Source organism: Acomys minous (assembly GCF_964271855.1).
Source record: "Acomys minous genome assembly, chromosome: 13".
Classification (NCBI taxonomy): domain Eukaryota; kingdom Metazoa; phylum Chordata; class Mammalia; order Rodentia; family Muridae; genus Acomys; species Acomys minous.
This window is the reverse complement of record NC_140495.1, coordinates 86,874,551-86,902,092: the sequence shown is the minus strand read 5'-3', so window position 1 is coordinate 86,902,092 and position 27,542 is coordinate 86,874,551. Positions and strand designations below refer to the sequence as shown.

Here is a 27,542-nt window from a genome sequence, read left to right as displayed (position 1 = left end):
AATGGATTCTTTTTTTAATTCAATTTTATTAATTTATTCAGATTACATCTCAATTGTTATCCCATCCATCTAATGGATTGTTAAATTTAGAGCTAAATAAAGAGATAAGGTACAGTAAGAGGTTTAAATACTAGAAAGAAACATACATCATTACGTAGAAAATGGCAGCATCTAAAATTTGAATAAGAATTTGAGAAAAGCTGCCAATTTTAAAACAGACTCATAAAGCTCATTAGATTTCCATATGCCAGCAATAATCAGGTTTAAGTTGGCAAACCATTAAAAACTTTATATATTTGACAAAATTACTTCCACAATATTTAAAAACATGTTAGAGAAAAAAAATCAAATATCCACAAAGGAAATATAAATAACTATTTAAATTTGAACTAGGGAAGGTATCGCCAAGTAAGATAATGAAGATTTGGCTGAAGAAAAACAAATCCTCTGATGTTAAAAACAGCCACAAAACAAAAAGTGAAAGAAACCGGAGAACCACTTGCATAGTGTGCAGTGTGAGGCCTCACATCGCTGCTCTATAAACTAAAGTGATGGTGCAAACAAAATGTGAAGACTTCAGAGGGAAAATCGATCCAGGTCAAAAACCAGGACCATCAAAAGAGAAGAAAAGCAATTTACCATCACGCCCATCATGCCCATTTCAAGGCCAGCGGATCTGGACCCAGAGGGGCCTGCACCAAACTGGTGCACCAACCAAGGACGATGCATGCAGAGAATCTAGACCCCCTGTTCAGATGTAGCTGATGGACAGCTCATTCTCCACGTGGGGGGCAGGGGACCCATCTGACATGAACTCTGGGGCCTGAGATCTGATCACTGCCCCTTGGCAGGGAGGCGTTGGCGTACAGGGTAAGGGGATGCAGGCAGGCTATCCTGAGGAGACCTGATAGGCTGTGGTCAGAAGGTGGAGGAGGAGGACCCTCACTCTCAGAGGACAGGGGGAGGGGAACAGAGCAAAAGAAGGAGGGAGGGAGGGAGGGAGGGAGAGAACGGGAGGATATAAGTGAGGGGGTGACAATTGGGTTGTAATACAAACAAATTATAAAACATTAAAAAAATTTTAAAAAAGGAAAATGTTAGACCTACTTTGAAATCACAGGGGCAATTAAAATTTCCTTTAAAAATTATTGTTGTTTGTCTTGTCTACATGCATGTCTGTGCACCATGAGCGTGCTTGGTATTCACAGAGGCCAAAAGAGGGTGATGGGTCCCCTGGAACTGTTGCTATAGATGGTTGTGAGCTACCATGTGGGGGATGGGAACTGAGCCAGGATCCTCTAGAGCAGCCAGTGCTTCTTAGTCTTAGCCACTAAGGTGTCTCTCCAGAAATATAATATTTACTTTTTTCTTCTTTGTTATCTATCATCTATTTATCTATTTATCTATCTATCTGTCATCTATTATCGTGTGTGTGTGTGTGTGAGCGCGCGCGTATGTGCGCACAGGCATGGGTGCGTTGCATGTGCATGCGTGCACATATATGCATGCACAGGTCAGAAGACAACTTGCTTGGGTTGCCTCTCTCCTTCCATTCAGGTTGCCCGGCTCATGTGCCCAGCACCTTCCAGAACTGGGAAGGATAGCCGGTTGGGACAAAGCTTCCAGGAGAGCAACAGCTTAATCTCTCTGTGTTCTATGACTCCAGCAATAGAGTCTCACTGTCAAGTTCTGGGGGTGGCGGTAACCAAGAGCATTAGCATTAGCCTGAACTATTTGGGGAGGGATCTATGGGACCTCAGGAGCCAGAAACCCCTGAAGAGCCGATCCATTTATGGCACCATGACTTTTATTTGTTAGCCTGCAGTGTTTAGTAGAGGTGCTGCTGCCCCATTATAGGCTAACTCCTTTCATCTATGTATACAGATGTACTTTAGGAAGCTTCTACAGTAGCAGGTTTCCGAATGATGCTTTTAAAGGTCTTTGGTGTTAGGTAACCCCCTTAGCCTCTCCTATACGCTGCCTTTCCACTCTCACCCCATTTAACTCTTCCTGTTCTATTAGTCTCTCTTTATCATGACACTATTAGATTTGCCTCCCCTCCCTTGAAAACCTCTTCCCATGGCCTCTTACTACTTTCCTAAGCTCAACAGGGACTCCAAAGGAAACACACACACACATGAAGAGTCAACACCCACAGGTGAGGGAAAATATATGATGTTTGTCTTACTAGGTGTAGGTTGCCTCCCTCGTAATGACTGTTTCCAGCTCCATCGATTTATTTGTGATTTTCCTAATTTCATTTTTTATTAGCAGACAAATAGTTTATTATCCATTCATCAGTTGATGGACATTTAGGCTGTTTCTGTGGTAACTGTGAATACAGCAGCAACAAACATGAATGAGCAGGTCTCTCTGTAGTAGGGTGTAAAGTCCTTTTAGGCCCAAGAATGGTACAGCTAGATTATACAATACATGTAGTTCTAGCTTTTTCCACTTCCCTCTTCACATCTTGTCCCAACGAACAGGAATGAGGGGGCTGAGAAATGCACAAACGTCACAGCCGGAGTTTCCACCTCCTGAGGACTCGGTCCCAGTCACAGAACTCTGGGATGCACACCACGGGCTGCCTCTTCACCTTACTACCACGTCATTTATGTGATTTACAGTCATTCTTTTCCTGTAGCCCAATATATCTGTCTATTGTGAGGAAATGCCACAGCATATTAAAAGGCAACTAAAATCAGAACAAAAAGCAAACGCTGGCTGGAAGCGAGCACCAGACCAAGATTCGGAGACGGCAGCCGACGGGAATGAACAGACCAGGAGCTTAGAATCATCAGTAAGAGGCTGTAAGTCTCATGGATGGGCGGTGTAAACACAGGAGGAGCCAGGAAAGTAAGAACCAGGGAAGAAACGTGAGCTCTTGAAGTGACAGGAACAAAGGCCGCCACCAACAGGCTCCTAACGGGACATGGCGAGGATTTCTGAGCTTGAGTATATTACCAATAACAACCTCCAAAACACAAAAACAATGAACGAACTGGAGAAAACGAAAACTAGTACACTCCAAACTTTGGAACAACTAGTATACCAGCAATGAGATGACCGGAAGAAAGATGTTTGAAATATTAATAACTGAGAGTTTCTCAACTTAATTTCAGATACAAACTGAAGCAGGATACATTCCAGAAAACTGTACATCGGCACACAACCTCAAGCTATTGAAAATAGGAGGTAAAGAAAGAATCCAGAAACCTTAGGGTGGCTTTGCAAAGGCTTGCAAGAAATAAGAGAGCAGAATAAACACGTGAGAATTACAAACTGATAACCCCGATGAACAGAAATGCAAACATTCTCAATAAAATATTTGCAAACTGAATTCAAGATCACATCAAATGATCGTGACCGAGTCGGCTCTGATTCAGTGACTCAGGGGTGGATCAACATACACTAATCAACAAGTATGATTAATCACATAAATGGAATAAAAGGCAGAAATCACACAATCATCTCAACAGACACAGAAAAGGCCTTTGAAAAATAATCCAGCGTCCCTTCAAGATAAAAGTCACAGAGAGGCTAGGAAGGAATGGAGGAGCAAACCTCAGCACAATAAATGACACATATGACGAACATTAGGCAGCATCAACCAGAGAAAACCTCGAGGCAGTCCCACTAAGATCAGGAGCCAGATCAGGGTATCAACTCTCTTCGTATCTATTTAATAGAGTGTTTGAATTCTTAGAGCACTAAGAGAGAAAAAGAAGAGAGACATAAGGGGAGAAGAAATAAAAGTATCCATTTTTTTTTGCAGAGGTTATGATTCTATTTATAATATATTTTAAAGACACCAGCAAAACCATCCTAGAGTTGATAAACATTTCAGCAAAGTGACAGGATAAAAAATCAGCACCAGCAGCCTTCCTATACGCAAACAAGCATATTGAGAAAAAAAACAATCCATTCACACATATACATGCGCGCGTGTGCATGTGTGTGCGCGTGTGCGTGCACACACACACACACACACACACAGAGAGAGAGAGAGAGAGAGAGAGAGAGAGAGAGAGAGAGAGAGAGAGAGAGAGAGAGAGAGAGAGCACTGCTGCCACTGCCGCTACCACCATCACCACCAGCAGCAGCAGCAAAGCTCAGGGAACATTACAGAAGATGGCAGAGAAAGAATGCCAAACCAGAGGATGAAAACGAAAGCAGTGAAATGCTGCTTCAGCGTCATGATGTCACTTTTTGCTCTCATCAACTTCCAACAGCTGTGGCTACCTGCACAAGCTTACGCCAGCCAAAACTCCAACATGGGTTTGAAGAGTAACTAGTGTGGTCCCAACCATAACTGAAGAGTTACTGATAGCTACCGGCAGAGGGAAAGTCATTCTTCTTTGGGATGTAGCCACCAGTAGGTGGCTCTTGCCCCAGTGGATGGCCTCGCATCCATGTGCAGCACTAATAGGACTTAGTGGATTATTAAAAAGAGAAAAAGAGGACATGAAGTTCAAAAGTGGTTACACTGGGGGAGCTCGGGAGGAGGAAACGGGAGTAGATATGATTATATTTCACTGTATACATGTTATATGAAATTCCCCAAGAATATATTTTCACTTAAAAATAACGGAGCTATTAAGCTATGGAAAGACATAAATGCACATTTTCCGAGTGAAAGAAGGCAATATAGAAGGGAAGCACGTAGCATCATTATATCTACACGATCAATCAGAAAGAGAACCATAGAGACAATGGAAGTTCTGTGGCTGCAAAGGAAGGGAGAAAGATAAAGTGGCGCGCACAGATTTTAAGAGAGTGAAAACACTATGTATGACAGTGTGTATGTGGTACACTGGTCCAAATCCAAGACTGTTCGATACCAAAGATAAGTTCCCAAATAAACAAATGGTCACTGGATGATACTGCCAAGATAGGCTGAGCAATGGTAAAAATGTAGCACCCCCTCGGGCTTTATTGATAACACAGTAGGCTGGAGTGGGACACTGGAAATCTCTGTATTTGCTACCTTTTTGTTACGAATCTAAAACTGGCCTAAACTCGTCTACCTTTGAAAGAATGACCCACAGAACCGCTGATCAATGAAATCCAACAAACTACAACACCCCAGCAAACAGATGTGCATGTCATATATATATAATGCTGAAAACAATCTGAACACAAAAATCTAAGCCCTGCCTGGTTCTACTTATCTGAAGCTCAGAGGTAAACAAATTTCACCCACCCTTGGCAGATGTGAGAGGAAGGGAAGGTGACAGTGAGTGGAGGTACCCAGCTTGGGTATCACTGACTAGGCAGTGACTGTAAAGATATGCAGCATCACTAAGCTGCATAATTCTTACTAGTGGGTGTTCTCCACCCAGGTTGGATGAGTCACAGACCACCTTGAGCATGGCATGTAGTCTGAACGTTTCCTCAAAGGGACAAGCCATGTGGGATAAGGCACCAATCAACAGTTTGGAACTGAGTCACACGGGAGTCTGAGAAATGAGCGCCCCTGGAGCTGTGGTGTACCCGCCGGCTGGCTTAGCTATCACTGAGGATCCAGGCTTATCCTGGGTCACCCTAGGGAGCAGGACAGCAACAAGGGACAGATAAATCCTATTGACAGGTACACTCAGTCCCAAAGCGAGGTGCCACCTCTTCGGCGAGGGAACTTGCCACCATTCCCAGTGTCACCGTTTCCTTTTCCTGCGGCCAACACACATAAGCATCGCTATTTTAAGGGGAGATGGGGAGAGAGACCTTAAGCTATGGAGGAAATGATCCCTTCCCAAGAAGACAGGAGAGAAGGCTTGCTCATAGAGAAATGACCACCATGCAACACAAGGTACAGGCAGCCAATTCACTTTCTAGGGTGACAAGCGGCAGCCCAAAAGAACTCATGTCACGTGTGCTACAGGGATGTCGGTGAAGGAGCAAGTGGGGTCTGCACAGTTGCATCAGGCTGAGTGATACTTTGGCAGTACCTTGTGGTAGCTCTCTGTTCTGGTTTAAATGACATCCTGGATCCTGGGCCTGCCTGGAACCTCAGGACAATAGCAGGATACAGAATACATTTATTCATTTGGTACCTGTTTTCTTTATGGGGACCAAGCTGAGAGAGCAGAGGGAGCCAGTCATCTCTGCATGGAAAAGAAGTAACTTGCTTTGCCTATAGATGCTGTCAAAGGTTTTTGTTTTTTGTTTTTTTCTAGATCTGCACCTAATCCAAACACACATACAGTGGGGACAATCTAACTAACGCACACAGTAGGGGCAGTCTACTGTTTCCGTTCTGGTGATGGAGGCAGTCACTCAACCATGTCAGAGCCACCATCAAAAAACGGATGTGCTTTAGACTCGGATCCCTTCATCACTCTGTGCACGACCAAAGACAGTGCCTAATTTTTATGGTTAGGTCATAGCAGGTCTCATTTGTTGCCGTATTTTGAAAATCCTCGACTCAGCTCATGTAGATGGGCAAGCAAAGAGGACATGCTATTTTGAAGGCTCCCCAGTTCATAGAGAAACATCCCTTCTTCAAATACTAAGGCTTCATGATGAGGATGGCAAGGGTTGGCTGTTGGTTTCCCAAGATGGCCTCTCATCTTCACCCCTGCATATCCCCATCCGGGGAGGCCCCTGAGAGCCACGTGGCGAGGATGGAGAAACATGTCTGTCTTCTAGCGTTGCACTCGGTTGCAGAGGTCAGTAACCAAGTCTGGAAAAGGCCCAGGTGGTAACCATTTTTGGGCTTTGCTGGCATTCACCCAGTTCTGTGGCAGAAACATGAAGGAGCCTCGTGCCCGAGTGAATGGGCACACCGATGTGCCGGTACTGGATGTACAGAACCAGATGGCAGACCAGTTTGGTTAGCCATCCTAGCTTATCAGCCCCTGACGTAGATGAGCCAAGCCAGACACCACAGACTGCAGGGATGGCCAGATATGGTAGATGTGTTTCTGAACTAACAGCATAGTACTCGATGGTTTTATGAATGAAAATGGTTTCCGTAACGTCATTACACCCCCTGATGCAAAGCTCTATTTCATCTATAGGTTTCCTGTCAAGCGTTCATTCACTACAAGCCGACAGACTTCATCCATATGCTGTCTTCCTTATTCTCTGATATTTCTGAATTTGGAAAATATACCAAATGCCTATTGGCATACAGCCCTGGCTCTTTTTGGAATTCAGATGGTCTCTGATGGTCCTAAATAATTGCAAGTTGGAACTGTGACCATGGAGTGACTGTGGAAGAGCTATATAAGCCTTTCTTCCCAAGGCTTACGGGAATAACGCATTTTCAAAAGATTCGAGTGACCTATCGGTGCCGCATTCTGTAAGGATCTTTAAATCAAAAATTTAAATAATTTATCTGCCCCCTCTAACATTTATGCATTCGTTTAAACTTTTTTCTACTTGAGGAGAAAGAATTCTACAAGCATAGTGGCCCTTGTCAAGGACAGCAGCTTCAGGTGGCTGTTTCTGCCCTTTCGCAGGCTGCCAGAGCCCAGTCCTTGGACACTGCTTTACAGGCACAGTTTGGAAAGGGACAAAGAAGGGGCCCCTCAGCACTGCTGGAGAAAGCAGAACACAAGCGACTGGTGTTTTAGTCTCTTAAGTGAATCACATAGTCACATCATGGGTAGAGGCCCTAGGGGCAGTTTCTGAAAGGTCACAAAGCCCCAGTCCTCCCTCCTGTAGTTAATGGGTATCCAAAGAAGTGGTCACAAATCAGAGCCCAGAGAGACCAGGCACCTTCAGCTTCTCAGGATGACCACGCCCCAGCCCCCAAGTGCAGCTGGACTGAAGGCTGCTGTGCACCGCCAGGCACTGCAGACTTTGTCCAAACCACTCTGTCAAGAAAAGGAGAGAAATTAAAAATGCAGAAACCAAGATGCTCCTCAGCCTTTTGCTGTAGAAATGACAAAGAACTGTGCCTCTGGTCACAGGGGCTCTTAATGGTGTCATTGGCTGTCCTTGACCCCCACAGAGCAAGCTTGCTCTGCAGCCTCCAGCTCTGACTAGACAGACATCTTAGATCATCTGGCCCAACTCAGATGCTGCCGGGGGTGGGGGGGTGGGGAACGAGACAGAACTATTCAGAATGAGGGAGGGACAGACCTCTCACTGCCCTGTCACAGAGCTCGCTTCTCCAACAGGTCACAGATGATACATCTGGAAAGTTAACTGAAAAGGCTAAAGAGCCCCCGATGAGAAGAAAAGAACGCTATCAATAGCCAGTCCTGCTCTCTCTAATCACTATCACATATGCCTCCATATCCCTTCCTTCTGTGTGCCCTTCACTGTTGCATGCTGGGAATGGGAAGTAAGCAATCCTGACCAAGCCTCGGGGAGAAGACAGCGCTATCTTAAACACACTTACATCTAAGGAGAGAAAAGTAGGGTAAAAAGATGGAGTCTTGATATGGGAGTGGCATCTCACAGGAGGGAGGCAGCCCGCAGGCAGTATCTAAAGAGGAAGGGGAGGACTGAGGAAGGGAACAGAGCTCAGGAAATGATGGATGCACAGAGCAGGGAGCCCAAGGCCTGCTGGAGACAGAAATGGCCAGGTATAGGGTAAGCTAGGGCTAGGAGTGCAATGAGGCCTGAGAGAGCATAGGGCATGGCCAGACAGGACCTTGGAGACAGTTTTCTCATATTGACTCAAGTCTTCCAAGGCCGGAAAGCATGTATCCCCATTCAGGAGGCAGTAGAGTTAACAGGATGGCCCTGGAGACTGCACCAGGAGGCTGGTCCAGGTGGCTAGCTGGCCTGCAGACCACGCAGCAGACTTTTTGCTCCTCCAGGGCAAAGCTCTCCACATAGATGAGGCACAGGGAAGACGCTCCGTTCTTGTGATTGTTTCCCCTACCCTCTAATCCAGTCACACCTTCTGAGGGAGTCGTGACTTTCTCTGAATCAGAAGACAGGGAAGGACAGACAGCAAAACTGTGAATGTTTACTGTGAACTTCATCACATGTCGTTGGTAACAGATTCCTGATATCAACTATATTTTATAGTTTTTTTTTTTAAAGCGCCCCAAATTGAGTCAATGTTTCAAAGTCACTATATGACAAAGGAACATGGCTTGATTCTCACGTCTGACTCTTGGGCCCAAACAATATGCAGTCAGTCCTTGGGTAGGAAGAAAAGAGTCTGGAAACCACACTGGATTGAGTCACGAAGGAATGAGCTCCTCGGATTTTGAGAAGTGATCATTTAAAGACAGTACATGACCTTAAGCAGGCCAGCTTACAAAGAAGCCGGCAGGACAAAAGTAGGTCAAGAAAATGGGTCACAACCTGTAGGCTGATAACCACTGCTACAGAAAGTGACAGACCTCTGGTTGTGATCCTCAAAGCACTGTGACACCCATCGTATCTCTGGTACCTGTTTTATTTATTAGCCCTCACCCTGCTCCTCTAATGAGCTTAGTTATCCTGTTCTGTATGCACCTTTCACTCCTCATCCTTTTCACACCCACGTTCCTGGAGCTCCACCAAGATACACACGGCCCTGCCTCAATAGCCTCCTGCTACCTCACACCTCAGTTAACTTATGGTACCATGGCAAGGAAAGTGTGACGGTAGGGACATGCGGTAGCTATGGAAGCAGAGAGAAACCAGAAGTGGGGGTCTGGGGTATAACTTCATATCAAAGACCCTTATCACAACAACCCACGTCCTCCATCTGGGCCTCATGTGGTAAGTGGCTGACACCTTCCCCAGATGGCATCACCACTTGAGACCAAGGATTCAAACACAACACAGCAGAGGGCATTTTATACTCATAAACTATAACACTTCCTTTTAAAACAAACCATTGCAGCGGCATCTTACAAGTCATGAAGCCATTGGATCAAAGCCTCATTTTCCCCTGCAACATTAGCTTTTGAATAGGTAGTAATAAAACAGCATTTAAGTCATTCTAAAACCAATCTGTATTAAGAGGAGGACGTATGATTACCTTTTGTAATATCACCTAAGAAAGCATATTTTATCAGTTCCCAGTAGCTTCATCCCCAAAAGCCTGGTATGTGCAAATACAAAGACTAAAAGGCAAGAAAGACAGCATGCCAACCTTACCAGCAGGGATGTGCCTCATGGGGTTCCTCTCCTGCAGCTCGTAGCCACAGAAGGCTGGGCTTATGGGGGAAGGTGTTGGGTTGGCATCTCCAGTTGCCCCCTCCAAGCAAAGCCTCTACATTCCTGGTACTCCTGAGGACTGCCCCAACCCCCTAACCTGGAGCTGCCACCTTCCCAAGCCCCACCCACTACTCTCCTCACCCCTACCATCCCCACCCTGACCAAGATGGCCATACCTGGACACAAGTCCAGCATGTGGCAGACATGCCATTTTCCTTCGCCTACGATCCTTAAATCCCCTGCCACCCCCCACCTCTTCCACCACCCCCCCCACCCCCCCACCCCCGCCATAGTCTGGCTGTGGCTTCCTCTAGCCTCATACCCTGAGGCTGCTGAACTCACCCAGGAGCCCTGGTTCCCAAATAAACCTGCACTTTTTATACTTTGAATCTGGCTTGGATTGGTTTATTTTGTCAGTGGAAATAACCTATCATTTTGGTGCCGAAACCTAGGAGAAGTTGAGTCCCCAAGCCTGGGTCTTCCCTGGCCACATGGCGACTGCTTCTCTCCTCTCTTTCTCTTTCTGTCTGATGCAACTTTGGACTCTGTAAGTGACCCACGCCCCAGCTGATACCAAGAAGTACCGGGTCTGGGACCCCTCAGACTCACTCTGCCAAGCCATGGCCACACCAGAGCCAGTCTGTCTGGAACAATTGCCAGGTCTTTGTTCTGGGATAACCTTACATTTGGAGACATCTGATCATAGGTTAACCCCACCAAATCAGCCCATCCCAGAACATTGAATTGGGACACCACTTCCATATTCTTGGGATTCCAGCAAAGGCTGGGAAGATGGGTACTTTGGGGTCTAAAGTTGATCCCTCAGACACCTCTTGGATGTCTGCTGCGAAATCTACCTAAATTGGGATGCCTTAGAACTTATATCCAAAATGCCTGGCCTTACTCTGCTCTGTGGCCTGGCCACAATATACCTTAGACAACCAATCTAAGTGGCCACCAGAGGGCTCTCTAAATTTCAACATTCTCCGTGATCTTGAAAAATGTTGGCCTCTTAAGGGCAAATGGACTGCGCTTCCTTAGGTTCAGGTCTTTTGGGAACTGTGCTCCCGCCCTTCCCTCTGTAGCTAAAGCCTTGTTGGCCAGGGTTACAGTGCCCCCAAGTGCTCTTTATCTGGGGACCTGGATCCAAGTCATCCGTCATGACCAAGTCATCACTGGCTCCTCTACCTCTTCCCCAACCCCAACCTGCTACTCCCCCTCCCAGACACAGGCTAAGGAACAACCTCTCCCCCATTATCCACCTCCCCCCCTCTCTCTCCTCCCATGGCACCCCCCCCCCCCACCCATGACATAAGAACCCACACCTTGGTCTCCTTCCTCACACTGGCCAACCTCCTCTGCTCTTCTCTGCCCTCTCTGGGAAGAAGTGGGAGCCAAGCGACCTGTCTGAGTTCATGTTCCTACCTTTGCCAAGCATATAGCCTAACCTGGCATGACCTCCATGTCACACAGACTTCCACCCTCACTCCCGAGGAACATGAATGGGTTCAGGCAGCTGCCAGGCACTATGCAGACCAGACCCACCTGGTGGATAATAGCAGTGCCAGCTACAGACTCAAGTGGAATTACCAGCTGGATCAAGATGGCCACCAGAGGAGGGACATCATGGCTCAGGGTATGGAATCGGTCACAAATACAGTTGTTGACTTTGATAAGTTTCAAAAAAAATTATACAGCAATTGAATGAAAATCTGGCCACTTTTCTAAATCAATTACAGGAGGCAATGATCCAATATACCCACCTGGACCCGGCTTCCCTAGTGGGAGCCACGGTCCTTGATACTCATTTTATTTCTCAGTTATGCCCAGATATTCAGAAAAACTAAAAGAGGTTGAGGATGGCCCCCCAATCCCCCATACAGGAGTTGGTGAGAATGGCTTTTAAGGTCTTCAGTGACTGATAGGAGGCAGCCAAGTCTTCTCAACAGGCTCAGCTACAACAGAAAGCTATGCTCCAAGCCCAGGCCTTTGCAGCTGCTCTGATGCCAATGGCACTCCCGCAGAGGGAACAAAGTGGGTTCACCAGGTTCCATCCTGCCAGGGCACCTGTTTCAAATGTGGCCAGGAAGGACACTGGTCCCGCATCTGCCCCAACCCTGGGAAGCCCAACAAACCATGCCCTACCTTTCAGTAGCCTGGCCACTGGAAGTAGGAATCCCCTCCCCCTACATGGGCTCACCCTCTGTGCCCAGCCACAGAGCCTCAGCCCAACCAGCAGCAGGCACTACAGACACTTTGAGCTCCTCAGCCTGTCAGAGGACTGACTGACTGACCCCAGACTCAGCGACCTCCATCACCCTCGCTGAACCCAGGGTAGTTCTGAAGGCAGTGGACAAGCCCATCTCGTTTCTGATGGACATAGAGGCTAACTTTTCTGTTCTAACCTCATACTCGGGTCCCATGATTCCCTCGCCAGCTTCCATCATGGGGGTGGGGGATGGAACTCCCTCCTTTGCACCCAAGACCTGGCCACTCCCATGCATTCTTATAGGATGATTTTTTTCACACTCTTTTCCAGTCATGCCTGACTGTCCAGTTCCTCGACTTGGCCACAATATCCTCAGCTTCCTTGGGGCTACCCTCTCCCTGGCCTCCATAACGTCTCCTGATTCCCACCTTCTCCTTTCCCTAGTCGCCTCACACATCCCTACCCCAGGCTCCCCTGTTCCTACCTTACCAGAGCTAGTAGACCCCAAAATATGGGATATCTCCACACTGGTGATTGCTACCCACCACAAGCTGGTCCCTACCTGCCTTAAGAATCCTTCTTCCTTCCTCTCCAGACCCCAGTTTCCCATCTCTGAAACCCACCCCCTCTGCCTCGAACCTGTCCTCATCAGCCTTCTGTCTCGGGGACTCCTCATCCCTACTGACTCACCCTGCAACAGTCCCATTGCCCTAGTGCGTACACCACTTAGTACAAGACCTCCCTCACCTCATTAACGAGGCAGTTATCCCTACCTACCCTGTAGTTACTAACCCTTACACCCTCCTCCCTAACATTCCCCCTACAACCTCTCACTTTCCTGTCCTAGACCTAAAGGGTGCCTTCTTTACTTTCCCCCTAAACCCTGACTTGTATTTTCCCTTTGCCTTTACCTGGGAGGACCCTGACACATTGACTTCAAGATGACTCACACAGACAATTCTCCCTCCCTCAGGGCTTCAGGATAGCTCCTCCCCCTGTGTGTGGGGTGGGGTGGGGTGTCAGGCTTTGGCTCAGGGTCTCTCCTCTTGAGACCTTAACGCTAGCACACTTCTTTATTATGTATATGGATCTTTTGATATCCTTCCTGTCTCTGTCTCAGAAAAACACTGCTTTGCTCCTAAAGTGTCTTGGCTCTCTGGGTTACCACACCACATCTCTCCTTCTGAAGCTCAGCTGTGGTGTCCTGCTGTTGTTTGCTGAGGCGACCAACTCACCTAAGACCCTCACTTCTGACCAGGGTGCAAGCTCTGAAGGATCCACAGCTCTGAACCACAAGGGACCAGATTCTTTCATTCGTGGGCTTGGTGGGGCTCTTCAGACACTGGATCTCCAGTTTTGCTATTATAGCTAAACCACTGTACCAGGCAGCTAGAGAGACCCCCACGGGCTCCTCATCCACCCGGCCATGGTCCACCATCACTGTTTTTTATTGCTTCGGGATGTCCTCCTTTTAAAAAAAATTATTTATTTATTATATATACAATGTTGTGCCTGCATGTACACCTGCACACCAGAAGAGGACACCAGCTCTCATTATAGATGGTTGTGAGCCACCACGTGGTTGCTAGGAATTGAACTCAGGACCTTCTTAACCTCTGAGCCATCTCGCCAGCCCCCTCGGGATGCCCTTTTGGTGGACCCTGCCCTGGCATTCCCGGACTCTCCCTGCCCCTACCATCTTCTTTACAGATGTGGGGGTAGGAGTCACTACAGGTGCTTTAGCCCAGCTTAAGCTCAGCTTATTGGGCCCTCCCATGGGGCCATAACCTTCTTGTCCAAACAGCTGGATCCCAGACACAGTGAGAGCCCTAGCAGCAGCAGCAGCAGCGGAACTCATCCGGGAAGCTCTCCAGATCACCCTGTTCCAGCCTACCACAGTACACTCCACCCACCGCCTCTCAGACCTCCCGAGTATGTCCTCCCACGCCTTCCTCGGGCCCTCACGGGTCCAGACCTTTCATCTTCTGTTTCTAGAAAACCTCCAGTCGTGCCCTAAACTCTGCAACCGTCTTCCCCATCCCATCTCCCTCTAATCCCCCCTTCTCACTCCTGCCCGGAGGCTATGGAGGCCCTACGCTCTGTGGATGAGAGCTCCCTTATAGACAGATTGAGAAACTGCCACGTGGCTTACGCTGTGGTCACCTCCATGAAAACAGTTGAGGCAAACTGCCTCCCAGTGGGGACCTCTTCACAGAAGGCTGAGCCAATCACTTTAACTAGGGCCTTCCAAATAGCCAAGGTCTAACAGGCTAACATCCACACCGATTCTAAGTATGCTTTCTTAATAGCCCCTACCCACTCTGCTCTTTGGAAAGAAAGGGGATTTCTCACCACCAAAGAGGGCACTCCCATTGTCAATGGGCCCTCTTATAGCCAAACTTTTGGAGGTTCTCCAGCTCCCCGCAGAGGTGGCCATGATTCACTGCCAGGGACCTTCACAGGCCCAGTGGCTCTGGGTAATGCCACCGCTGACTCAGTAGCCTGGTGTTTGGCTTCCAGCTGTTCCAGACCCACGAGGCACAGCCTCTTCCTAGCATCCTACAAGACTCTGTACCAGCTGGAGGAAGGAAACAGGCTCCTTGGCAAAGGGGCCACACAGGCAGAAGATGAGTGGCTTTTCCTAAATAACCGCCTCATGCTCCTCCAGACGCAGGGCCTTCCATCGTCTCTGACTTCCACCACCAGAGGCCCCAAGGCCCTACTCCAATTTCTAGAGCCTCTTTTTTCAATCCCACTGACCTCTGAGCTCACGTTTCACAGGTCCACGCTTCCTGTTAGATGCGCGTGCCAAGACCAACTCGCAGGGCACTACTCTCCAGGTATGTCAGTCTCTGCACCAGCTCTGAGGACACCAGCCAGGCGAGGACTGGCACAGTGACTTCATGCACATGCCCACTGGGGGAAAGAGGTCCCCTTCTGTCAGAGGTCTAGGGAGAGGGGAATAGGGTGGCAAAGGTAGAACGGGAAGGATTGGAATGGGAAGATACAAGCAAGGGGACCCATAAAAGAACAGTTAACCAAGCTCTCTCTCAAACTCAGGTTAGCTTGGCTCTCCCTCTTCCCCATCGCCCTGACCCACCTCCTAGCTGCCCCTACAGGCTTAAGCCCTTTGAACTCCTGCATGGGAGGCCTCCTCGGTCATCATTTCCAGGATCAGACACCCCCCTTCCCTGCTCCCCAATGACTGGGTACCTACCCTACCTCTCTCTCCTACCGTCCCTTCTTCCCTCACATGCTGACAGCTACCTGCCTGCCTCCACGCCAGAGGACCGAGTTCCTCCTGAGTCCACCCGATAGGCATATTTTCAAAATCTATTTTTATCCTACTGCAGTTACTTACTATTTCTTCCACCTTTCTCCACTCCAATCCCTCCCAACACTCCAACACCGGATAGGAGAGAGAGAAGGTTAGTAGGGAGATGAGGTAGAGTTTTCCTTAGCTACTTCCTGCTGTTTAGGGTCATTTGGTTTCTTGGGGGCAAGTCCAATCATCATTTCAGGATACCATCAACTTCTTCTTGTCAAACCACATCAGTGGCAACCAGGAGCAGCAAGGGAAGCATCAGCAGCCTTCTTCCTTCTTTCTCAGAGCCCCCTTTCTCTCTCTGGGCTCTGGCCTTTATTCCTTCTTCAGAGTCCTCAGAATTAAATTATCTGCAGCTAGCAAATACCATGCCCCACACAAGGCTGCTATCATCTGTGGCTAAACTAAGACAGTCCCATATCCCACACTTGGGATTAAAACAAAACCACGTTTATATAACTGAGTTTTTAACGACACCAAAACTTCCACTATGCCCCGCTCTTTCCAGGGGACAAAGTACTCCTCAAATAGCTATCTCCCAGGTCTCTAGAACCTCGGCGGAAAGGACCCTACATTGTGATCCTCACCAGTCCTTCAGCTGTCAAACTCCTGGGACGTCAGTGCTGGTACCACCTCTCCAGATCTAGAGGGCATCTACCCAAGATGAGTGGTCTGCACAACAACTGGGACATTCCACTCTTCTGTCTTTCAGAAATCCCCAGTGAGGGGCAGGATGGCCAAACCAGAGCGTCTCCCCCTGTAATTGGTGGCAGCCCCCTTGTTCCAATGGCTTGCCCCAATAATAGGACCCCTCATTCTCATTTGCTTATTTTTTTTTTCTTTTTCTTGTCTGCCTCCTCCAACTTCTCCAGAAATGGATCTACAAGATCTCCAGGGTAATAATCAATCAGATGCTTCTTCACTCAAACCTCCTGCCACATAGCATGAATCCACCAGCTCCCAACTTCCTCACTGCACGCCGCCCCTTTTCAGCAAGAAACAGCCAGATATGAACTCAGCATCCATATGCCCAAAGAGGTTGGGATGTCTGGTTAGCAGCTCCGGTCACCTCCTTCCCAACATGATCCAGCAAATCCCATTCTCTCTTTCCAACCCTGCCCCTTTTAAGGAAAGCCTCTAATTTCCTGGCATTCCTAAGGACTGACCCGTCCCATTACCTACAACCTCCAGCTTCCCAAGCTCCCCTCCCTCAACCCCAGATGACTATACCTGGGCACAAGTCCAGCATGTGGCAGATAGGTCATTTTCCTTCTTTTACAATCCTTACAAATCCCACCCGCCATAGTATGGCCTCATCCCCTGAGGCTGCTGAACTCACCCAGGAACCCCGATTCCCAAATGAAACACACCTCTTTATTATACTTTTAATCTGGCTTGAGTTGGCTTATTTCATTGGTGGAGATAAGCCTGTCAGAGGGACCTTGTGCAAACAGAAACCTGACACCTAACTGGAGGTATGGTTTTGGAATAATACTAACTTGCAGGTCCCTAGAAGCTCACTTCAGGTCCAATTATCAGTCCCTATTCTCAGTGGCACTCCAGACATCGTCCAAGTCCTGCCAAGAAACATAAGAACCAAGCAGAGAGCTCCAAGGAGACACTCATGGCTTCTGGGAGCCAGTGAGAAGTGGGAAGTGCACATAAAACATGGGTGGGTTTGCTCTTTGGAGGATAGATAGGTCGGGAGCATAGATGGGCTAGTGACAAGCTGACATGGTTAGGATATGCTAGGTGTCACAGTGTTTTGGGAGTCATACCCAGAGGCCTCCCATTTTCTGTAGAAACTCCCAAGATGCAAGAAAAGAAAGTCCTCGGGCAAAGATGCTGTAAGATGATACTTCCATCTGGAAGCCATGGAAACAGCTGCCAAACTCAGTGCCAGGAGAGCCATGGATTCTGTCACAACTGGTCCAGGCCTCCTCCTAGGGAGCCTCAGATACTAAACCTACATCAGGGACACACTGAAGCCAGCAGAGCCATACATCCCAAACGTGCCAGCCACAGAATGAATCCAAGGCTCTGATTTGCCCCTTGAGGACTGATGCACAGGTTTTTGGGAAACACTGAATATTCGGTTCTACCGTCGACAGCACTGGAGTCTTGACCTCTAGTCTCATCTTCCTCATGATAAAAGCCAACACAGTGCGGCTTCCCTTGAGGCAGCCTTTCCTCACACTAATTTCTCTAGCCTCATTCATTCTGTGCTTGCCTCCCAAGTCCAGGTTCCAGGGGTACCAAGTGAGTCTCTGAACACAGTATAGTGCCCAGCGTCGGGTCAGGCCTAAGATATTTTTTGTGGAATTGACAGCTATGCAGGTGTCCTCTTGTCCAGGGGACTCTGGTCTTTACTGGCAGTGAGTGCCACAGGCAGAGGCACCTAGGGTGGCGGTGGAAGGCAGGGGACACTGTGATCCTACAGGAGAAGCTGGCCTGCCCAGAAACATCTGCTTAGTGATTATGCTGAGAAGCCCCCTCCTGTGTGCCTACAAGGAGAGCCTTGGATGCCACTGATTCTGTTGTTAGAGCCAATAGAGCTACCACTTGTCTGGGACCTGTTTTCTTAGAAGGATGCAAGGCAGTAGCTGTCAAGCTGTTGGTCAAGACTCCATTTGGGGGTTGCATATCGGATATCCTGCATAGCACATATTTACATTACACTACGATCGTAACAGTAGGAAAATTACAGCTATGACATAGCAGTGAAATAATTGTATGTTTTGGGGTCACCACCACATGAGGGCCTGTATTAAAGCGTCACAGCATTAGGAAGGTTGAGAACCACTGAAGAGGGACCTTAAGAATGTACAAGTGTCAGAATGGAGCGGCAGCACACACTGACTGGAGTGTTGTCTCTCAGGGCAGGCTCTCCAAAGTAGGGAACCTGCAAGGCACCCTGGGAAGGCGCCAGAGAAGACAGGGAGACCAGTGTGGGCTTCCGAAGGAGCTAAGTGAAATGACAATAGGAATTAGCATCTCAACGCCTTGATGAAAGGAAGAAAGAAAGAGCCGCTTCCCAGAACAAAAAAAAAAAATAGATTATTCACTGTCAGCGAGAACAATAGAATAAGACACAAACAGCAGTCTGGCGCAAGAATATTAAATTTTCTTTAAAAAAAAAAAGTGGTGTGTTAGGTACTCTTGAAGAGGGCTGGAGAGCTGCAGCACTGCAGGCGAGCTGTGTGTATGGGCGGGCAGACGAGGAGGGGGAGGGGCGGGGAAGACTGGCAGTAATCTCGGGGAACTGCTTCTTCAAGCCAAGTCCTGAGAATTCCAGATCTGTTGTTTACAGCCCGTGGAGGGAGTGGGCAGGGAGAAGGAACAGAAGAAGGAAGGAGGGAAGAGAGAAGACCGCAGAGTAAATAAAATGAGACTCCACCTGCTTCCCTGGGAACCTCTAAATGTCGTTAACAGCAGCGGCAAGCGCGGTCTGACACCTGGCCCCAGTGAATTAGCACAGGGACCCCAAGAAAGACTACAAGCCTGACCCAGTGTTTCACTGGCTCTGCAGGGAATGCTGTTTGGTTAGTGACCAAGTCCTCAGGCTAAAGCACTTCAAATGATTCTCCATGCCAGGCTGGAGAGACAGATGGCTCCGTGGTTAAGAGCACTGGCTGCTCTTCCGGAGGACCTAGGTTCAATGCCCAGCACCTACTAGGCAGCTCACAGCTATCTGTAACTCCATAGGATCCAACTCCCGCTTCTGGCTTCTGTGGGCATCACATCAGGCATGCACACGGTACACTGACATACATGCAGGCAATACATCATACACACCATCATCATCATCACAACAACAACAACAACAACAATCATCATCATCATCATCATCATCATCATCAATCATCATAATAATAATAATAAAAACAATAAAGATTCTCCAGGCCTAGTTGATTCCACTGTTGCCCTGCAGGAGGGGATGTGGACTGGACTTAGGCCCCCTACACATATGTAACCAATGGGGAGTTTGATCTTCATGTGGGTCCCCTAGTAAGTAGAGCGGGTGCTGTCTATGACATGGATTCTGTTCCCTGCTTTCGACTGCTTTGCCCTAATGTGGCTGCCTTACCAGGCCTCAATGGATGAGGAGCTCAGTCCTGATTTGACTTGATGTGCTGGGCTGGATTGACTGGGTGGGTGGGTGGCTCCCTCTTCTGAGGACAAGGGGAGGGAGGATAGGAGGAAGAGGGTGGGCGGGAGGGGCTGAGAGGGGAGGAGGGAGGGGGCTGTGACTGGGATGTAAAGTGAATATATAAATTAAAAATAAAATACAGTGGTGGGTACATCATGGGTTGCAGCACGGTGGGGCAAGCTTGTGTACAGGCCTATCTACTGACATTCTCAGCTTTGGGGTTGCTAGTTGTTTGTTAAGTTAATAGATTCTGAGAGGTTCTCAACTGTCCTTCACAGCATGTTAGCTCTAACACTGAATGGCTGTGGTAGGGGATAAAGCCAGCCTCTGAACCTGCAGCATTCTAACCTCCCCACAGTCCTGAAGTTGGCATCAGCACAACTCTGCAGACACAGCCTCTTCTTAGGGGTTGTCACACACACACACAAGCACAATCAGCACTCAGGCAATCTAATCCATGAAGCAGACACCACCAACCCCACCCCCGCCCCACCATTCTTTACAGAGGCACAGGGAGGGAGGGTGGTCACTTGCTCCTGGCCTGGAGGAGAATCCAGGCTCTAAACCTAGGTGTGGGCTCTTGATGGAGAAGACATGGGTGAACACAGAGGTCAACCATGGGGCGCTCCTTACCTTAGTGAAGGTCAGACAATCTTTGTCTTGGTCTCTGTCCTTCATCTCAAAATCATAAAGGGCTTTGCCTTGGGGCAGAGCCTGCGGCAAGGGCCTGACACACTGGATGTAGCTGGCTGGGAGGAAGCCATGTGTGCCCTGGAGCTCCCCGTGGTACCAGTTCTCATCCACCTTACGCCGCAGGATGATGATGTCTCCTTTGTTGAACTTGAGGTCACCGGGTTCTTTCCCCTCATAGCTGTAGAGGGCCTTGCCATAGGGAAGCTGGGATAGATTCTGAAAACAGAAAAACAACAGGGGGGGTTATTTGGAATGACTGTCCCTAATTCCCCCAGAAATTTGCCCTTGGAATCATGGGTTGGATGGTCTCTGTGTGTCTTATATATATACCAACAACATTCTGAGACCAGAAAACACCCTCAAGAACAGCCTATCCTATTAAATAATAACAGCACGTCACTCCAGTGAAAAGGCTCTGAAGGAAGTGATGAACTCATCTGTCAGAGACAAGAAGGACACAGACACGGGAGGGGATAACTGGCTCAAAACAAGTTGAGCAGCCAGTACCACCACGGTATGTGTATCGCTCTCTACGGACCCAGTGGCACAGCCTCTCCCAGGCCAGGGGGAGAGTTGTCTAGCAGAAGAATTCAGAGGCTGCTCCTAGTCCCAGGTCACACCCCTCCCAATACCACTCCCCTCCCCCCTCCCCGCTGCAAGCCATACACAATTTCATTTCACACAACAATCTGGTCCAGAGGGAAGGACAATTCCAAGAGTATCTAACTCTGGTCTTGGACAGTCAGGAGGTATTTTGCCACCCTGTCAATGTTAGTCAGCCTATCTAAACGGTGTCTGCTACTCTGGTCTTAAGCAGCAGACAGAGTTAGAGCCCAAACAAAAATCTGTGGCACCCTTTTCACGGCAGCAAGGAGTCTCTCAGTCCCAAGCGGATGATCAGGCATTGTGATTGCCCACTCCCTACACTTTCCTAACTGGTCCTGACTCATAAATTCCAGCCAGCTGTACAAGTGTCTCCTGCTTTTCTTTCCCGGTGCTCCACGCCTGCTCAATGATCCATTTTGTGCTGGAGGAAAGACTTGTCATTTTCTACAGACACTTCAATGGCTCCGGGCAGCGTCCGGCAATTCTCTACTAGAAGTGGCATTTTTTTCTCACAATGGCTGCCTGAGCCAAGGGTTCTGTAGTATTTAAATCAATCAATAGCTGTACAAAGCTCAAAGCAGCAGTATATCAAAAAGTCTTTGTAGGGGGTTTTAATAGCACATTGCAAATCAATCTTTCTACACTTATGTCTCAGAGATGTCTGATGACAGCGTTTAAGAGAAAACTGCTGGCAGATTGACAAACAACCCCACCAGCCAATTAAATAGTAAACACCAGAGAACTTTTCATGACAGCAGTCATTCTGGATAGTTTTGTGGTGGAAGTACAATAAAGCAACAGGCCCAGATTTTAGAAAGTGCAGGTGAAAGGCAGTTTGCAATCCAATACTTTGCTTAGAAAAGACTAAAAAGAGGTTGCTGGCTGTGGGCCATCAGAAAAACCCCAGGACCATATAATGGCTAGCCAGTCCCTGGACCACTGTTTTTGCATCAGGAACAATTTTCCTGAAGATATTTTTGGTTGTCACAACTGGGAGGGGTGCTGTGGCATCTATTATGCAGAGCCAGGGCTGCTGCCAAGTACCCGTCAATTTATAGCACATATTCCCTATTAGCCAAGGATTTACCAACCTCAGGATGCCAATAGGTTGGGAACCCCATCCCAGCTCTGCTAGCTAATTTACAAAAAGATGACGTTTCTTATTCTTTTTCAACTCAGCTTACCACCGCACTAAAAAAAAAAAAAATCAAATACAGCTTTTTCATGACAGGAATATTTTCACTATTGATTATATGGCAGCACTTGGTATTCTACTCAGGAAAGAGGTTTCAAGTAGCAGTTAAGAAAATAACATGTTCTTATACTTAAAAAAAAAAAAAAACAACTCTCTACTAGGTACCCAAAAGGAAACTTCCCTTGGCTAGAGCCAACTTCTCATTGAAAGTGAGCATGCTCAAAGCGGTATTGCTTGTTTGTTGTTGTTTTGTTTGTCTTTTGAGACAGGGTTTCTCTGTGTGTAGCCCTGGTTGTCTTAGATTTGCTTTGTAGACCAGGCTGGCCTCGAACTCACAATGGTCTGCCTGCCGCTGCCTCCCTGAATGCTGGGATTACAGGTGTGAGCCGCCACTGCACCCAGTTTCAAAACAGTAATCTCAGAGCCACAGCTCTGGTGGTATTTTGGAAGCGTTCGCTGCCACTGATCATGGTGTGAGCAAGGTAGACCATGCCAAACCTGCACCACTGCTGTCTCCTTCAAACATCTCATTTCAACGAGCACGGGGACCATCCCCCAGCTACCCCTGCATGGAAAGGGCTCGGGGTTTCAACTCCTGGCTTTCTCTAGACAGGCTAACACCTGTCTGGACCATTTCAAGTGCCACTTGACCATTTTCATCTACTATGGACAACCATGGCCCTGGATCACTCAGTTTAGCTTGGAGGGTAGGAATGTAGTGTCAAGGAAACAGGCAACCTCTAGGAGTCAGCTTGGCTTAAGGGTCTGGGCTGCAGACTACCACCCAAGCCAGGGGATCCACAAGTTACTCTTTTCTAGGTCCTGAAAAGCATTCATCCTGAGCCTCAGGGAGCTCTGGTTTTTATTGATTGTCAACACGGCTGACAGTCCCACACATATGTGGGCCACAGGCTAATCACTACCGCTGTTACAGACCTCTATGTGTCCCAACCCTCAAATCCATCTGAACCTCTACTTCCAGGATGACCAGTAAGTAGATTTCTAATCAATCTAGCCACTTGTTTGGAAGGCAGATCTATACATCCCATAGGCTCTGTCTGTCCTTTCAGCCCTACTCCCCATATTCCTCATCCTGACATGGAACCTTCATCTTACTGTGCGTATCCTTCCGCGAGCCCCAGCCCTTCCCCTCAAAGCTGGCGTGTCTGTTCCCGGGTCTTCCCCTACCTACCTCTCCTCTATTCTTAATGTACTATACTGTGTGCTGGCTGCACAGGTGTAAACTGGAGCCTACCCTGCAAGTTCCAGTGGATTCCCCTGCTCAGGAGGGACCAAACTCCTTGGCACAGGAGCAGAGGCCATGGTAGGTAATGTGACAACTCCCAAAAAGGATGTGCACTTCTGAAATCTATGGGCGCTACTGACACAGCTCCATGCTGCCTCCTTGCCCTCCTAGATCCGCAGCACTCATGCTGCACTCCATGCCTGCTGCGCTAACAGGGCTGTGCTGTATTCACCCTGATAACCACGACCTGAGAGAAGCCTGATAAAAACTTAAACACCATCTTTTTGCTGTTAATACAAAGGGACTCAGGGCAATCCCAAGTCAGGCCTATGTCTGCTGCAGGGGGGGTCAGAGCTCACTCGGTACCCCTTCTGACTGTCACTAGCACCTAACAGAACAAAAGCCATAGAGGCAATATACACAGTTACAAATAACACACACGCACATATGCACGCACATATGCACACATGCGTACACACACATAGGAACATGGACACGTACACGCATATCAGAAATGATGTTGACAGGAAGTTATGCAAGGGGCAGAAGAGCTGGAAACTGGTTGGTGACTCAGGGAACTTTCCATAGCCTTTCATCTTCAAAGCCCATTATAAGGTTAACTAATTACTTCATGGTTCTAGAGAAAGATGAGTATTATGGGGTGGGGGTATCGGGGGGGGGTGGGGGGTGGGGAGGGGAACAGAAATAAGACTCTTGCAAACCTCACTGTGCCAACCCAGCGAGCTCCCAGGCCCCTCCTGCTTGTGTTCCCATCAAAGCCATTTGCTTTCTTTCCAGAGACAACTTCTCTCAGAGGGAGGGCGCTCCCCTTAGGAAGAATGGAGTTCAAACACTACCAGGAAGCCACCATTAAAGCAGTAAGGAGAAAAAGAAATAAAAAGACAGGGAAAGAAGTATATCTGGGAAGCCTACAGAATAATTAACACCAGCTACCCCGCAAGGCATTAATAATAATTAAAACTTATAATGTCAATTTCACGGCTCATTACTCAGATGAGGCACGCAGATCTTCCTCTGGGCTTAATGTCCTATCCCAGGGAGACAGCATTCTCACATATGCATAGCATCGCCTTCCAGCTTCGAAGGAATCAGATTCAGCAGTTTGCTCTGACAAATAGGATTCCATTATTCCCCAGGCTCTGCAGGGTCTCACGCACATCCCTGGGTCAAGGGGTCACACCATGGCCTGGAACAAGGTGTGCGGGCACTCATAGTTGGCTCCCACACCCATGGAGGCCCAGAAAACCAGGGCGAAACACAAAGCACATGAATCAAGAACTCCTCCAACTTTTGGGCCCCGTGAATTCAATGTCTTTCATTCAATGCTTGCTACTTAGGGTTCTGTCAACTTCTTAGAGTGGCTACGGGTCCCATCATTATAGACAAGTTGGCCCATCATTGTCACAGGATCGAGGCATTAACTGACAGAATTAACTATGTGAAAGTTATCAGAATCAAAGTAGAATGACTTTCATCAAGCCCTAATATATAAATAATAAATAAATGAAGCAAGCCAAAAGGTTATTGAGGAAGGGACCTTATGTAGTCACACCTGTTAACCAAAACAAAAGCCTGTCAGAACCACAAATACTGCAACCTACACACACATACACACACATACACACACACACACAACCTGCAAGGAACTCTGCCCAGTGAATGTGTGTTCAACCTCGGACCAGCGACGCTATTGTTGCTGCTGCTGCTGCTGCTGCTGCTGCTGCTGCTGCTGTTGTTGTTGTTGTTGTTATTTTAAATCAAGAACCAATTTTTCACCAGAGTCTAGCCAGGTGAATCTGCCTGGTCTCCCTTCATGCACCCTCCTCAAACCCCACATCTAGCGCAGACCTCACATCCAGAACATCAGCCTAGTCTCACAATCTCTAACCTTCCTCGAGAACCCTCCCTGACTGCCCACAACTTGCAGGTTCCTCTCAGGCCACATCCATAATCGTTACCCAGCCAGACCCTGCACATCCTTCTGCAAAGTCTAGCCAGGTGAGCCCACATGGTCCTGCCCTGCACAGATCCACATGAAACCTTACATCTACCTCCAAATTTCAGATCCTCCAAATGCACATCCTACACACCAGCCCAGCTCAAGAGTCCACCTGACTTCATCATACACAAGCTCTATCAGATCTTAGGCCTAACTCAACCTGTACAACCTGGGTTCTGCCCTGATCTACTCTGTCCTAACTCAACCTGTACAACCTGGGTTCTGCCCTGATCTACTCTGTCCTAACTCAACCTGTACAACCTGGGTTCTGCCCTGATCTACTCTGCCCATACCAGATGCAGAACTAGCAAAAGAAGCTCACGTGCTCATTTATCACTCAACTATACAGATACTATGAAGGATCAAGGCAGTATCTCCCATCCAAAATCCACCAGTCCTACAGAAATGTTCAACCACGAGAACTACCCAGATGATGCCCAGAACACAGGATTCTAAAAAACAATAATAACGTCCTCAAATAATTCAAGGAGCTTAATAAAGAGGACAAAGAAACAGCTCAATCAACTACAGAGAACGGACTTAAAGAGAATAAATGCCTGAACGATGTTCAAGAAAACATAAACATAAGGCTGATGAAAACGATGACAATAGAGGATTTGAAAATAGAACGCAATAAAGAGATTAAAAAAAAAAACCACTGAAGAGGGAAGACTCACGAGAAAATGAAGATAAAAATGAAAACCACAATAACCCAACTAGAAAACCTAAAAGAAATCCTTATAAGTATGAAGAGTCAAGCAGATGGTAGCACAGCAATACCAAGGATCAAGTAGAGGACACAGGATAAATAAACAATGAATATGAAATTTAAAAACAGGAAAGAAACACTAAGAATTACGAAACACCAAACCTTTAAACTGTAGAAATACGAGGGAGAAAAATCGCAGGTCAGTGGCATAGACCAGATCACTAATAAGATAAAAATTTTCTTATTTAAAAAAATGTTACAAATCAAGGAAAACCCATTAGATTAACATCTGATTTCTCAGTGGAAAGTTTGAAAAGCCAGAAGAGTCTGGGACAACGCATGCCAAACCCAAAAGTCCAAGGTGACCAATCCAGATTAATGTGACCCCCCAAAACAAAAATTTCCCATGATATAAGCAACCTAGACATTATACTCAACAAATCAAATCTAAGGGCAATACAAGAAGCAATATTTTTGGGTGAAGAGTGGAAAGCTCATAGCAGAGAGAATGAGGAAAGAAAACGCACATAGCTTAAATTACTCAAACACAAAAACCCACTTAGGACACAAATAGCAATACAATGATCCCAATCAACACACACTTTTCAATAAAATCTTTAAATATTAATGGTCCCATTTCTCTCACCAAAAGACACTGGCTGACTGAATGAATCAAAAAACAAACACTGTTTATCTGTAGTCTGTATCTTAGCTTCAAAGATAAGTACTACCTTAGAGTGTAAGGATTCACAGAAGCACACAAAAGTACTTCAGTCAAAAGGGACAAGGAATCAGGCAGGCACTACTACCCTAATATCCAATGAAATTTCTTAAAGTAAAACTAACTTGAAGAGAAAAAGAAGGCCATTTCGGTCTGATTAAGGAACAGTTAACCATGAGGACATTACTATCCTAAACGTATATGCACCAAAAACCAATTTCATAAAGGAATACTTAATTAAGTATATGATTAAGAATTAAAGATGTAGATTAACATCACCTCATCAATACTAGGTGATTCTAATACCTCAATTTCTGCAGTTGAGAGGCATTCAGGCCAGGACAAGCATCTCTTTGTTTAGAGAAACATCAGAATAAAATATATCATACACCAAACTGACTTAAGAATATCTATAGAATATTCTACTCAAACACCAAAGAATGAAATTTTACTCATCAGCTCATGGAAGTCTCCATAAAATTGATCATAGCCTGGGAGACAGACAGACAGACAGACAGACAGACAGACAGACACACACACACACACACTTTTTAA

The 27,542-nt window shown here is 47.3% G+C and overlaps 1 protein-coding gene across 2 annotated transcripts in view; it reads right to left on the bottom strand.

The window, feature by feature from the left end:
- Positions 1-27,542, bottom strand: part of SH3RF3 (SH3 domain containing ring finger 3) — a 286,187-nt gene that overhangs the window by 101,296 nt on the left and 157,349 nt on the right. For both annotated transcript variants that reach the window (XM_084753564.1, XM_084753565.1), the window contains exon 2: positions 20,431-20,706. In XM_084753564.1, coding sequence (XP_084609690.1) covers positions 20,431-20,706 — 276 coding nt within the window. The remainder of the gene's footprint in view (positions 1-20,430; positions 20,707-27,542) is intronic.